The sequence below is a fragment of the Ovis canadensis genome, chromosome 7 (genome assembly GCF_042477335.2).
Source record: "Ovis canadensis isolate MfBH-ARS-UI-01 breed Bighorn chromosome 7, ARS-UI_OviCan_v2, whole genome shotgun sequence".
NCBI classification, from domain to species: domain Eukaryota; kingdom Metazoa; phylum Chordata; class Mammalia; order Artiodactyla; family Bovidae; genus Ovis; species Ovis canadensis.
The window spans coordinates 64,419,080-64,432,832 of NC_091251.1; the positions used below are offsets into that span (position 1 = coordinate 64,419,080).

A 13,753-nucleotide genomic window follows, 5' to 3' on the forward strand; every position below is an offset into this window, starting at 1 on the left:
TGGACTGCAGTCTACCAGGCTCCTCTGTCCATGGATTTTCCAGGCAAGAGTACTGGAGTGGGTTGCCATTGCCTTCTCTGAAAATATGCTCAACATCACTAATTACCAGAGAAATGCAAATCAAAACTACAATGAGTATCACCTCGCACCAATCAGAATGACCATCATCAAAAAACTCTACAAACAGTAAATGCTGCAGGGAATGTAAACTGGGGTGGAGAAGAGTCGGGAGGTTCCTTAAAAAACTAAAAAAAGAACTATCATATGATCCAGCAATCCCATTTCTGGGCATATCTCTGGAGAAAACCGTAACTCAACAAGATAGCTGCACCCCAATGTTCACTGCAGCACTAGTTACAATAGCAAGGCAAGCAACCTAAATGTTCATCAACAGAAGAATGGATAAAGAAGATGCAGTACATATATACAACAGAATATTACTCAGCCATCAACAAGAATGAAAGAATGCCTTTTGCAAGGACATGGATGGACCTAGACAATGTCATACTGACTGAAGTAACTCGGCCAGAGAAAGACAAATGTCATATGATAGCTGTTATATCTGTAATCTTAAAAATGGTACAAATGAACCTACTTAAAATGTTTTGAAAATACAGATGTAGAGAACAATATAGTTACCAAGGGGGCAATTTTAACAAAGAATTCAGCACAAGCACCCCTCTCTCAATAAGTGATAGAACAATAAAGACAGAACACTTGAACAATACTATCAACAAATTTGACCTAATACATATTTATAGAAAACTACTCAGTAAAGAATAACACATACTGTTTTCAAGGGCACATTAAGTGTTTACCAAGAGAGGCCAAATGCTGGCCTATAAAACTGTTTGGAACAAATATTCAAAGAACAAAATCATACACCACATAATTCAATCAGAAATCAATTTACAAAAAGACAGGAAAAATATTCAATATTTAAAATTAAACAACAGATACTTTTAATAATCCAATTGTCAAGAAATATCAGGAAGGAAATTAGAAAATACTGTTAACTTAATAAAAAGCATCAAAATTTGTGGGACGCAGATAGAGCAGCACTTAGAAGAAAATTTACAGCTTTAAATTCTGTGACAAAAGTAGAAAATCAATTATGTAAGCTTTTGCCTTAAGAATCCTGAAAAATAAGAACAAATTAAGTAAGAATGAAGGAAATGGTAAAGTTTGTTGTTGTTTAGTTACTAAGTCGTGTCTGACTCTCTTGTGACTCCAGGCTCCTCTGTCCATGGGATTTCTCTGGCAAGAACACTGGAGTGGGTTGCCATTTCCTTCTCCAGGGGATCTTCCTGATCTAGGGACTGAACTCATGTCTCCTGCATTGGCAGACGGATTCTTTACCAATGAGCCACCAGGGAAGCCAAAGGTAACGTTAGAAAGCAATATAGTGGAAAACTGACAAACAGTAAAGAAAACTGAACAAAAGTCAAATACTGATTCATTGAAAAATTCAGTGAATTTGGTAAGTATGTAGCTAGACTAATTAAGAATAAAACATAGAGACAAATTATTAGTGTCAGGAATGAAATAGAAGTCATAATCATAGATATTAAAAATATAAGTAAAAATATAATAAATGATTGGGCTTCCCAGGAGGCGCAGTGGTAAAGAATCTGACTGCCAATGCAGGAGACACAAGAGACATAGGTTCAATCCCTGGGTTGGAAAGATCCCGTAGAAGTGGGAACCTACTCCAGTATTAATGCCTGGAAAACAAGGACAGAGGAGCCTGGCATGCTACAGTCCATGGGGCCGCAAAGAGTTGGAAACAACTGAGTGACTGAGTTTGTACGTATGGACACATCTATACCAGTGAGTTTTACTACTCAGCACTGGAAAAATTTCTGAAAAACACAAATTACCATAACTGATCCAAAATAATGGAAAATTCAAATAGACTTTCATACAATAATTAAATTTGTGGGCAAAGATTTCTCAAATAGGATGAAAAAGAGCACAAAAAATGTATCAGAATTCATCCAAGTTTTAAACTGCTACCTTCTGAAAGACACTGTTAAAAAATTTAAACGCCAGCTCAAACTGAGAAAAACTATTCACAATACATTCTTTCTAGCAAATAAATTATATAAGAAAACATTAAGAACTCTTAATACAACCCAATGTTTCTAATTTTGGCAAAAAAAAAAATTGAACATATACATAAAAAAAGACAATATGAACAGCTAATGAACCTATAAAAAGATACTCACGATCAAGTTATCAAGGAAATACAAATTACACTGAGATACTACTTCTGATCCTTTAGAGTGGTTAATACTAAAAAAGACTGATAATACCAAGTGTTAGTAAGAATACAGAATAACCAGAACTCTCATACAATGCTACTTGGAATGAAAAATGGTATAATCACTTTAGAACATAGTTTGACAGTTTCTTAAAAAGGTTAAACATGCACTTTCCATAAAATCAGAAGTTCTACTCCTAGGCATTTCATCAACATCATGAATGATACTGAATATGTTTATACAAAAACATGTATCTACACAAAGCACTTGTACATGTAAATTCATAGTGGCTTTACTTCTCATAGCCCAAAGCTGGAAACAACTCAAATTCCCATCAACTGGTGAACAGATGAAATGTGGTAAATCCATAAATGAATACCACTCAGCAATACATGAAAATGAACCATAAAACAAGCAACAACACTGATGAATCTCAGCAACATTATGCTGAAGAAAACAGATGCAAAAACGTACATACTTAAGTTTCCATCTGTATGAAATTTTATAACAAGGAAAATGAACCTGCAGTAAAAGAATGCAAATCAGTGGCTGCGTGGGGTCATGATTAGAGAGACTGAGGATTTAAGGGGAACAGACAAAGGAAACTTGGGGGAGTGAGAGAAAGTTTATCTTAATCATGGTGGTGGTTACAAGGATATAGTAACTTGTCAAAACTCAATGAATTGTACAATTAAGTATATTGTGTTTAAGTTATTCCTCAATAGAGTTGGTTTGTAAACATATCGTTAATAAAAAAACAAAATCCAAAGATGGGGTAAAATGAGTTCCGATTTTATATTTTGAGAATGACTCCATCTGTTATAATCAACAGCTAAAATAAGTTAACTTGTATAACAATGTTTTAATAGTTGATTTTTCCAGGTTTATAGAAGCAGCTACTTAAGCTCTGTTTTGTATTTCTCTGAACTGTACACTGAGACTTATTTTGAGAGAGATAAAAAATGAATAGAATTAACAAAGAAAGATTCAATCTTGAGTATCACATAACCCAGGAAAACTGTTTTGTCTGTCTGGGCAATAGGCAGATAGGAATTAAAGCTGGGAAATTCAGAGTCAATGCAAGTTTTCATAAAATCTTTAGCTAGCCAATGTATCATAATGCCTTTATACATTCACCATGAAATAAAATTTTCAAATACTTAACCCTAAACAACAATGAAATTTTAGAACAGCTATGTGTCTAAGTCCGTTTATTTGGGGGTTGGAGAAAGAGTCTACATGACTTGGAGAGTCAAATAAACACAGTTTGAATCCTGCTCTGCCATTTCTGTTTGACTGTAGGCAATTTGCCTGACCTCTCAGATTCAGTTTCCCAATGTGTTTTACCTGACAGCACTCCAAAAATATCAGTTCCTTTTCTGCCTACATAAAAGTAGAGTTTATAATCAGTGTGGCCCTTTGAGAATATTAATCTTTTGACAGAGTACAGGATACCATAGAAAAGAGAAAGGACATAAAATAACCAGTGAAGAGGATTCAGAAATAAGATATAATAGCTTGAACCAAGAAGTAGCAATGGGAAATGAAAACAAGAGATGAATGAAAAACATTTAGAAGCAAGAAAGCATAGGATTGGGTATGAGGGCCAAGAACAAGAAAAGAATCAAAGATTTAGGCAAGTTACATCCACTAGAGCAGTGACATGATCACAGCTTGGATGCCTGATGACAAATCGTAAACTGACAAACAGTTGTTTCCCAGATACAATAGTTTGTTCTTTCTTAGACCACGTGGCTTTATTTCTTAAAGCAACAGAAATATAGTACAAACTACATATGTAATTTTAGATTTTCTAATAGCCACTTTAAGAAGAAATAAGTTAAATGAATTTCATTATTATATTTCACTTATCCCAGTATACCCAAAATATTACCATTTCAACATGTAACCAATATTAAAATATTAATGAGATTTTGCATCTTTCTTTGTATTTCATCTTCAAAACTAGATGCTGATTTACACTCACAGCACAACACAATTTGGACTAGCCTCGCATGAGTGGCTATCATTTCCAAAAGCACAGGCTTAGACTATGAGATACTGTAAGTAATTTTTCTTCCCAGATGAATAGACAAACAAAATGTGGTATATTCATTCTATGTTATAATCAATAATAAAAAAGAACAGATTATAACACGGATGAATCAGAAATGCATTCTGCTAAGTTAAATCAGACTCTAAGAGGTTACTATGTATTTCTATTTACATGACATTCTAGAAAAGGCCAAAATACAAGAATCAAAAACAGAAGAGTGGTTGCCTAAGGTTGGGAGTAGGGAGAGGACTAAATTCCAGAGAAATTTTTGTGGATGATGAAAGTGTTCTATAAGTCAGTTGTAGCGACGGTTATGTGACAATGCCCTTGTCAAAACTCATAGAATGGTATACAGTCATCCTTCAGTATTCACAAGGGATTGGTACCCTCAATCTAACATGTACTCGTAGGATGTGGTAAAACTGGAACCCTTATACACTGCTGTTAGAAATGTAAAAATGGTATAGGTGATTTGGAAAACAATCTCAAGTTCCTCAAAAGGCTAAACATAAGGTTGGGACTTCCCTGGTGATCTGGTGGTTGGAAATCCACCTGCCAATGCAGGGGACCCAGGTTCAATCCCTGGTCCAAGAGAATCCCACATGCTGTGGAGCAGCTAGGCCTGTGAGCCACAACTACTGAGCCCGTTCTCTAGAGCCCAAAAGACTGTGTGCCACAACTACTGAAGCCCATGGGCCGAGGGCCTGTGTTCCGCAACAAGAGAAACCACCTAAATGAGAAGTCTGCGCACCACAACAAAGAGTAGCCCCCGCTCGCTGCAACTAGAGAAAGCCTGCACACAGCAATGAAGACACAGCATAGTCAAAGGTAAATAAAATAAAAAACACAAAACATAAATCCAGTAACTTCACTCCTAGGCATATACCCAAGAAAAACAAAAACATATATCCACACAAAATCTTGTATATGCATGTTCATAGTACAGCATTATCCAAAACAGTTCCAAAACAGAAATAACCCAAATGTCCATCAACTGATAAACAGATAAATAAAATGTATTACATTCATATACTCTATAACAAGGAATATTACTCTATAAAAAGCAATGGAGTCCTAACATATGCTACAGTGTAGATGAAAATAACATTAAGCAAAAAATGTTGGTTTTGAAGTATCACATACTGTATGAGTCTACCTGTCCAGAAATGTCCAGAACAGGCAAATCTATCAAGACAGAAAATAAGTGAGAAGCTGCCTAGAGCTTGAGGGGATGGGGTGAAGCAGGTTGAGGTACTGTGGCTAAAGGGTACAGGGTGACTTTCCAGGTGATGAAAATGTTCCAAACTTGACGGTGATGACAGCTGCACGACTCTGTGAATACTCTGAAAGCCACCAAATTGTATAAAGGGTAACACGTATTGTATGTGAATTATATTTCTGTAGTGCCACTAAAAAATACTGTTCTAATAACGGGGAAAGAGGTTTTAGGAAACACTAACAAAATAACTATACCATGAAAAGTGGTGTCTAAGCAGACATGTGACTTTTGTGTTTTTGTGCATCTTTGGCATTAGGTTAGGAAAAAATAGAAAAATTATTACCCTTTCTACTGAAGACAACTGTTGTTGTAATCCATCACATTTTTTGTTTGCTTCTTCAAAAAGAGTTTTAAACTTTTCTGTTTGAGACTGTTGCAAAGTAATTGTCCGCTGTTGTCTCACACAATCTTCTTCAAAATTTTTCAATTGAGATTTTAAACCCTGAATTTCATCCTCCTATACAGTTATGAAATTATAGATTAAATGAAGAAAGACACAAGATTTGGTATCAAAACATAAAGCAAAAATAATCATAAAGCTGAAAACAGAAAATAGCTTCATATGATCTTTTTATTTTAAAAAGTTATTTTATTTTAAAAGAAGTAATTTATTTTTAATTGGAGAAAAATTGCTTTACAATAATGTGTTAGTTTCTGCTATACATCAACATGAATCAGCCATTGGTTCCCTCTCTCTTAAAACTCCTTCCCACCTCCCATCCCATCCCAGACCTCTTGGTTGTCACAACAGAGCATCTGGGTTTGAGCTCCCTGCATCATACAACAAACTGGCCATCTATTTCACGTGTGGTAATGTAAACGTTTCAATGTTACTCTTTCAATTCGTCCCCTCCCTCCCCTTCCCACACTGTGTCCACAAGTGTGTTCTCTATGCCTGCATCTCCATTGCTGCCCTGCAGACAGGTTCATCAATATTATCTTTCTAGTGCATTAATATATAATATTTTTCTCTTTCTGACTTCACTCTGTATAGTAAGCTCCAAGTTCATCCATTTCATTAGGACTGACTCAAATGTATTCCTTTTTATGGCTGAGTGATATTCCAAAGATCATACTTTGATGAGATATTTATATTCATTTCATAAAGAAAAATAAATTACATTCCATTTTCTGCCTCAAAAATGGAAGTCAGATGTTTCATTTCTGTTTAATATTATTAGCTTACACATCTCAGTCTAATATAGAGCATTCTAATTGCTAACATAAAACTCTTCAGCTCTGGAAATTTAACATCTCAAAACAAAGTTCAGTATTTATACACAATTATTAAATGTAAAAATTAACTGTGAATTATATCTCAGTGAAGCTATTTTTAAAATAAAATTGAAAATTGCTCCTAAAATGTCTTTGAATATAAGAGCATTTATTCTGAAAGGTTTTAAAAACTTACCATTTTTTTGTATTCACAGACAACATTATCCAACTCTTCTTGCACAACACGGAGTTTGGCCTTCAGAAATCTAATCTGTGCTTCTGCATCAATAATAATATATATTGTCTTTCATTGAATCTAAGATGCCATCAATTGTAAAACAGACTATTTTGTGAAAGAAAGAAGTGCTCAAGATGAAGAGTCTAATAGGAGATCCTTTTTAGGAAACACTGAAGAAAACACTAAAGACACAATCCCTAATGTGGAGGCAAATGAAAAATCTACCCAGGTATAAAAGGAACTGTGTATATCTCAATATAAAAAGAGTAAAGAAAGGGGGGGGAAATCAAAAATCTTTCCTGAGGATCAGAACTAAAAGCCAGTAGTTTACAGACTGAATTCATAATTACCCAGGTCATTTAAAACACCTCAAGCAGAATTTAAAGTGGTTTCAGGTCAATAATGCTCCCAAAGTGTTTGGCAGAAACAAACACAAATCCTCTCTAGCAAAACTCAACTTCAGTCCCAACTACTGCAATCATAAAATGCCATTGACTGCAACACACATCCCAATTTCACCTAAGTTAACATGTAGTGTATGTGTCTGAGAAGCAGAAAAATACACAAATACCTTACTGCTGAAGCTTTTTTCCCCACAAACCCCTAATTAAGATCTACTTTTAGTATTTCATTGCTAGCAAAAGTTCTTTATTCAATAACGTCGGTAAACCTTTGCAGTTTTTAGGGGTATAAAAGTACATAAAGTGAAAACTGAACTTGGAACTCACTCATAATTCATCCAGTCATTAATTAAAAAGGTATACATTAAGTCTACTATATTTCAGGCATAAAATGGATATTGTTAAGACAAGCTTTGCCTTCATGAAGCTTATCTTGAGTAAACAATCTTAATATTCGGTCTCTGAAAGATCATTAGGACAAACCCCACAGAGCACACACATCTCCACACATACTTCCTGCTTCAAAGCTCTTCTTATAAAGTGTCTCCAGCATTACATGGAACTGATGAACTATGATTGGCTTTAGCCACACCTAGATTTCTCCAGCCTCAACTCTCCTTCTAGCCTCCAGGTTAGCAGAGGACAGAAAGGAAATAATCCATCTCTTTCTTTCCCCAACTCTAACCTCAGCAGTATCATCAAGGAATTGAGTGCTCTGTCTCTGGAGGTACACAGCATTAACCTCCCCTCCCATCCCGCTCCAACTTTAGTGTACAAAGCACTGCTTACTTACATTTTGTGTACATTTAGTGTACAAAGCATTTACTTACATTTTGTACACTTACACAACTTTAGACTTACAAAGGAGTCTTACAAAGTTTTGTGCTACTAAACTACTTTTTTATCGCTTCCTTCCGCACATAACCCAGCCATTCTAGGCAATCATGTGGAACAGGCAAGAACTCCCTTAAAGAGGAGACACCTTGGTCAAAGACTGAAAAGAGAAGGACGCAAAAGTGGCAGAGAGGTCATTAAACAATAAGAAACAAAGCACCAATTTAAGGTAGTCTGTGCCAGTTCTTATACCTGGGCGGAGGAACTCTCTAACAAGGCCATGAGTGACTATTAATTGAGGAACAGCCAATATCTGACCACTGAGTCCTTGAAGGCATCTTGAGGCATGAAGGTAATTTTTTCTTTCACTTGCCTTCATACTTAACGATTAGCCTCAGAAAGCTTGGATAGGTCAGTAAATGAAACAAATGCATAAATGAAATTATTCCTCACTTATGACTAACTAGCAGCAGCAGCATAATAATCATTATACATGTAAATCGACGAGATTTTCACAGAATCAGAATATTAAGCATAAACTTCATGATCATCTAACATTAATACAAACTGCTAAATTTTCAAGTCCAGTTCAACATTAACTATGTTCATATAAACTCAACTGTATTGTTTTTTATGTAAATAGAACAGGTGGCGCCTCATAAATTCAACAATTTTAGAGGTACTACCAGTAACTAACATAATGTTTTTGATGACTTAGACTAAGTATTTTTCTAGTGGTATGCAGAGAACGAGTTTATAAGAAAGGAAATAATATTCATTAGAAAATTCATTATTTCACTTGATGCTAATCAATAATTCATTTATCCTTTAACACACGTTGATTTAATACACAATAAAGAGAATTCAATAACATCAAATGAAAGGAATTCAAAGAAACATTTTTAAAAAATTATTTCAATGTTTTAATAATAAGCTACGGTGCATTTAACTTTAGTTGAAAATGGGTCAATGAAACTAATCCTAGATAGCCTTTTTAGTTTTACTTTTTATAATAGAAAATATCAAACATATATAAAAGTAGTGAGACTGGTTCAGTGAAACTCTGCTTACCCATCATCCATTTTTAACAATTACTAACTAATAAGCAATTTTATTTCATCTATCAAACAAATGCAAAACATCACAATACATTTTCTAAATACAAGAAAAATTGTTCTCAATGTTGTTTTTTAAGCAATTGTGATAGAAGAATAAAAATAAACAAAAAACCTACCTGTTCCAATGTCTTCACTAACACCAGAAAAAATATCATCATTTATACAATCAGGTAAGCCTTCTTCCTCTAGTTGCCCTTCAATCTTGCTAATCGTTTTTGCAAGAGAAAAGTCTGAGAAATCCTCTGGAATGGCAACATCACTGGCAGTCCACACATGAGAGCATTTCAATTTTGTACTAAAAAAAATATATATATATATATATATATGTGTGTGTGTGTTTGTGTATGTGTGTGTGTATAAAAAACAAAAAGTAGATATGATTCCCAGATATGACCTTTATTCAAATTAAAAAGCAGATCAAAAGTATTATTATAAATTTTAAGTTTATCATGATATCTACAATTGATACTTTCAAGGACTATACTACAAGAGATTCAGTAGACTTTTAATCTTTATGACAATCACAGAGCTGGAGAAGGCTTTATGATGCCAGTTACTCTAGACATTGACAATGTAAAAAAATAAACAGAAACCTCAATTAAACACTGTGGCAAAGCCAATACAATATTGTAAAGTAATTAGCCTCCAATTAAAATAAATTTATATCAAAAAAATAAAGAGAGACCAAAATCATAAAAAAAAAAAACCCAACCACAAAAACACAAGAGACCAGGAGGGGGAACTCTCACACCATGCGACAAAACCAAAGCCCAGGAGTATAAAGAAAGACTCCTCTTCCTTTCCAGCTACAGCTCCGCTGATGAAAAGCCTTTGTTCCCTACAGCCCTCCCAGCTTCCTTTCTCCCCCTAAGAAAGAGTCACCCTTGCCTTGCTGTGCAGGGACTTGCATGTGGCTCGCCATGGTGACAGATCCCAAAGTGCAATTCTCTCCTGATTCCAAACAAACCCATTTTTTGCTAAAGAATTACTTGTTTTAGGTCAGCCCTCTCAACTGAACACCAAAACTAAGAGTACTGAACTTGGCCTCCCAGGTCAAATACAGACTATGGCTTTTAATTTTACATGCTGCTAGAAAAGAACTGTGCAATTTGATACCACTCTAGCCATTAAGTCTGCAAACACTGAAGAACAATCCCTCTTGAGAAACAATTGCAGAGTAAAGAGTTCTTAGCTCAAACTCCACATATTTTTCCACCTAAAGAAACATTATAAGCAGGATCAAAATCTACCAAAAAGTTGTGTTTTAATTTTAAGTAAGAGGAGAAATATGAAATAAAAGTCACTATCAAAGGCATTGAGGAATGGGCCAAGACTAATTCATTCAGTCTGTTTCTGAAAGCCTTACTTTTAACTTTAAAGCCTAACTCACTTTTAACACATAAGCAAAGGCTTTACAATTCTTTTGGGAAAAGAACCTTTTATTTAAAATGTAAACTTAAAGTCTGAAAATAAGATAACCCTTTCCAGTTATGTATATATTTATGTAAACAGCATATGTTCTCTTTTGAGATTTTTTTCTTCCTTATCCTTTCATCCTGTGTTTCTGCTCTCTTGTATTCAAAAAACAAAAACTTTACTTGGCTTTTCTTGGTGATGGTGAAAGAGGAGAGTGAAAAAGCTGGCTTAAAACTCAACATTCAAAAACCTAAGATCATGGCATCGGTCCAATCACTTCATGGCAAATAGATGACGAAAAAGTGGAAACAGTATCAGATTCCATTTTACTGGGCTCCAAAATCACTGCGGACAGTGATGGCAGCATGAAATGAAAAGATGCTTGCTTCTTGGAAGAAAAGCTATGACATACCTAGACAGCATATTAAAAAGCAAAGACATTAGTCAAAGCTATGTTTTTTCCAGTAGTCATGTATGGATGTGAGAGTTGAACATAAAGAAGGCTGAGTGAGCACCAAAAAATTGATGCTTTCAAACTGTGGTGCTGGAGAAGACTCTTCAAGAGTACCTTGGACAGCAAGGAGATCAAACTAGTCAATCCTAAATCAACCCTGAATATTCACTGGAATGACTGATGCTGAAGCTGAAGCTCCAATACTTCGCCACCTGATGTAAAGAGTCAACTCATTAGAAAGGACCCTAATGCTAGGAAAGATTGAGGTCAAGAGAAGAAGGGGGCGACAGAGGATGAGATGGTTGGATGGCATCACTGACTCAGTGGACATGAGTTTGAGCAAATTCTGGGAGACAGTGAATGACAGGGAAGCCTGGCAAGCTGCAGTTCATGGGGTCGCAGTCAGACACAACTTAGCAACTGAACAATGACAAAAGACACAAGGATTAACAAAGATTTTTCCAGAATTATAATGCAATTATCAGTTTGAGTAAGCAACAGACATATAAATTTAATAATTTACTGTGAACTAGAAGCTGGTTGGTATAATCCACTGCAGGTGTGAGACTCCTTTGCAAGAAGGTCTACTATTCTAAAGAATCTCTTGGGTCTCCTATTAGTGCTTAAAGTACTAAAAATAGTCTTGAAAATTTTTTTCACCCAAAACAATAGAATGTAAATTATAACTATACTGTAGTTTTATTGAGAGCATGCCAAAATCATTCTATATCTCAATATACACAATAATGCATGGTGTTCAAAAAGTATAAGACTATTCAGTCTATTTGAGAGAACTAGGCAGAAAAAGCATCTAAGTTCTAGTTTCTGATCTAAGAAAATAACTAGCTAAAAATAACAGTTAAAAATTTTGAAACGTGGCATTTTTGCTTATCTAATCAGATATTTCTGATTAGAAGATGCTTTAAATTACTAAATGTGGAGAAAAATGTAGAGTGTAATTTTGCATCTTTTGGGATATAAAAAGATCCAGAGAAACAAAACTTACTAGTTAAAAACAATGATACTGTAAATTATGAAACTAAAAAAAGGAAAGTAATATTTTTAAAAAACTGTACTATACCTTGAATTTGATTTCCTTCCTTTACTTGCAGAGTGTAGTTTGTTTTGAACTTTGTTTATGGGATCAACATTTTTGGTCTTTGGCTAAAGGATAAGAATTTAAATGACTGATTAATTAATTACATTCTAATCAGTTGCCTAGGAAGGCAACTACATAATACACAGAATCACAAGTTTGCTACATAGAATTCCTATTTTCACAGAATTAATCAAACTGTATTTTAAGGAGTCCAGAATTGTATAGCTAGAAAAGACCTAGTTATTACTAGGACCAAGAGATTTAAAGATAAGAAAATGAGTCCCAGAGATTTGAAGATATTCAGCTAGTTAGCAGAATGTTCAATTCGATGTTCTGATTTACAGAATTTAATTCTCCTCAATTCTTGTTCAAACACGTCTCCATGTATACTATTCCCTGGGTCAAAGATCCCCATGGGTGGAATCTGTACATCCAGCACCTGGAATAGTGATCTCTACACACTGTAAATATTTAAACAAATGAATAAACCTCCCAAATCGCCTTCACTGTATATAAATTCTTTTCTTCTTCAGGTCTTCCATCTAATAAATTTGGGCTTCAGAGAGAAAACTGAAAATTAATGTATCTTCAAACTGTTCAGTGAGACTATGAGACAAAAAAGGATTCAATATATTTCATGAGCAATATTTCATAAAGGCATATCTTTTAAATAACAAGGCTAATTTTCTATTTGTATAGAATCATACTATTTTGTCTAAGAAAAATACTAAAAGCCAATCTAAATTCTACAGAATGTAATCACATTCACAAAAAGTTTAAATTCATACCTTAGTTTCTGAATGTAGATAAACTGTCCCTTCAGATAATGGACGTCTACAGATAAAAAATAAACATCATATATTAATAGTAGATGGCACTAAACTGAGACATAATAAAATTCAACAGCAATTATATCTGCAAGGAAAATATATAAAACTATCAAGTAGACTTTGCTATAATTCTAATTATACACATGTTAATTTACTTTGAGTGGGTGTCACAAACAAGAAAAGTGCTTTGGTCAAATAATTCGTCTTTGAGAAGAAACACTAAAGTGCCAAATTTTTTGTAGGAAAATGTAGCACAAATTTTAATGAATTGAAATCACAATGAGTGATACTGGCTTCACACCGGAATCATCTATTTTACAAAATGATTCACCACTGGGCTTTATATTATGAAGTCACTCAATGTTATTGTTTGTCTCACACATTTAAAAACGTAAAAACTTGACCAGTGTGTTTTTCCCCACTATATTATGAACTCCACAAGGGTAGCAATCATACTTCTGCCCGAGTTCACTGGCATAGAGGACTAGACATACTATGCCATAGTCCTTGGCATAGTACCTGGCACATAAGTTCTTAAATTGGCACTAA

At 34.5% G+C, this 13,753-nt stretch overlaps 1 protein-coding gene across 5 annotated transcripts in view; it reads right to left on the reverse strand.

Moving 5' to 3' along the window:
- Nucleotides 1-13,753, reverse strand: part of TEX9 (testis expressed 9) — a 168,368-nt gene that overhangs the window by 55,406 nt on the left and 99,209 nt on the right. For 4 of the 5 annotated variants that reach the window (XM_069596432.1, XM_069596437.1, XM_069596436.1 and 1 more), the window contains 5 exons: nt 13,163-13,208; nt 12,357-12,439; nt 9,522-9,700; nt 7,011-7,093; nt 5,883-6,056 (listed from right to left, as the gene is read on the reverse strand). In XM_069596432.1, coding sequence (XP_069452533.1) covers nt 5,883-6,056; nt 7,011-7,093; nt 9,522-9,700; nt 12,357-12,439; nt 13,163-13,208 — 565 coding nt within the window. The remainder of the gene's footprint in view (nt 1-5,882; nt 6,057-7,010; nt 7,094-9,521; nt 9,701-12,356; nt 12,440-13,162; nt 13,209-13,753) is intronic. The other variant, XM_069596434.1, reaches the window with a different exon arrangement.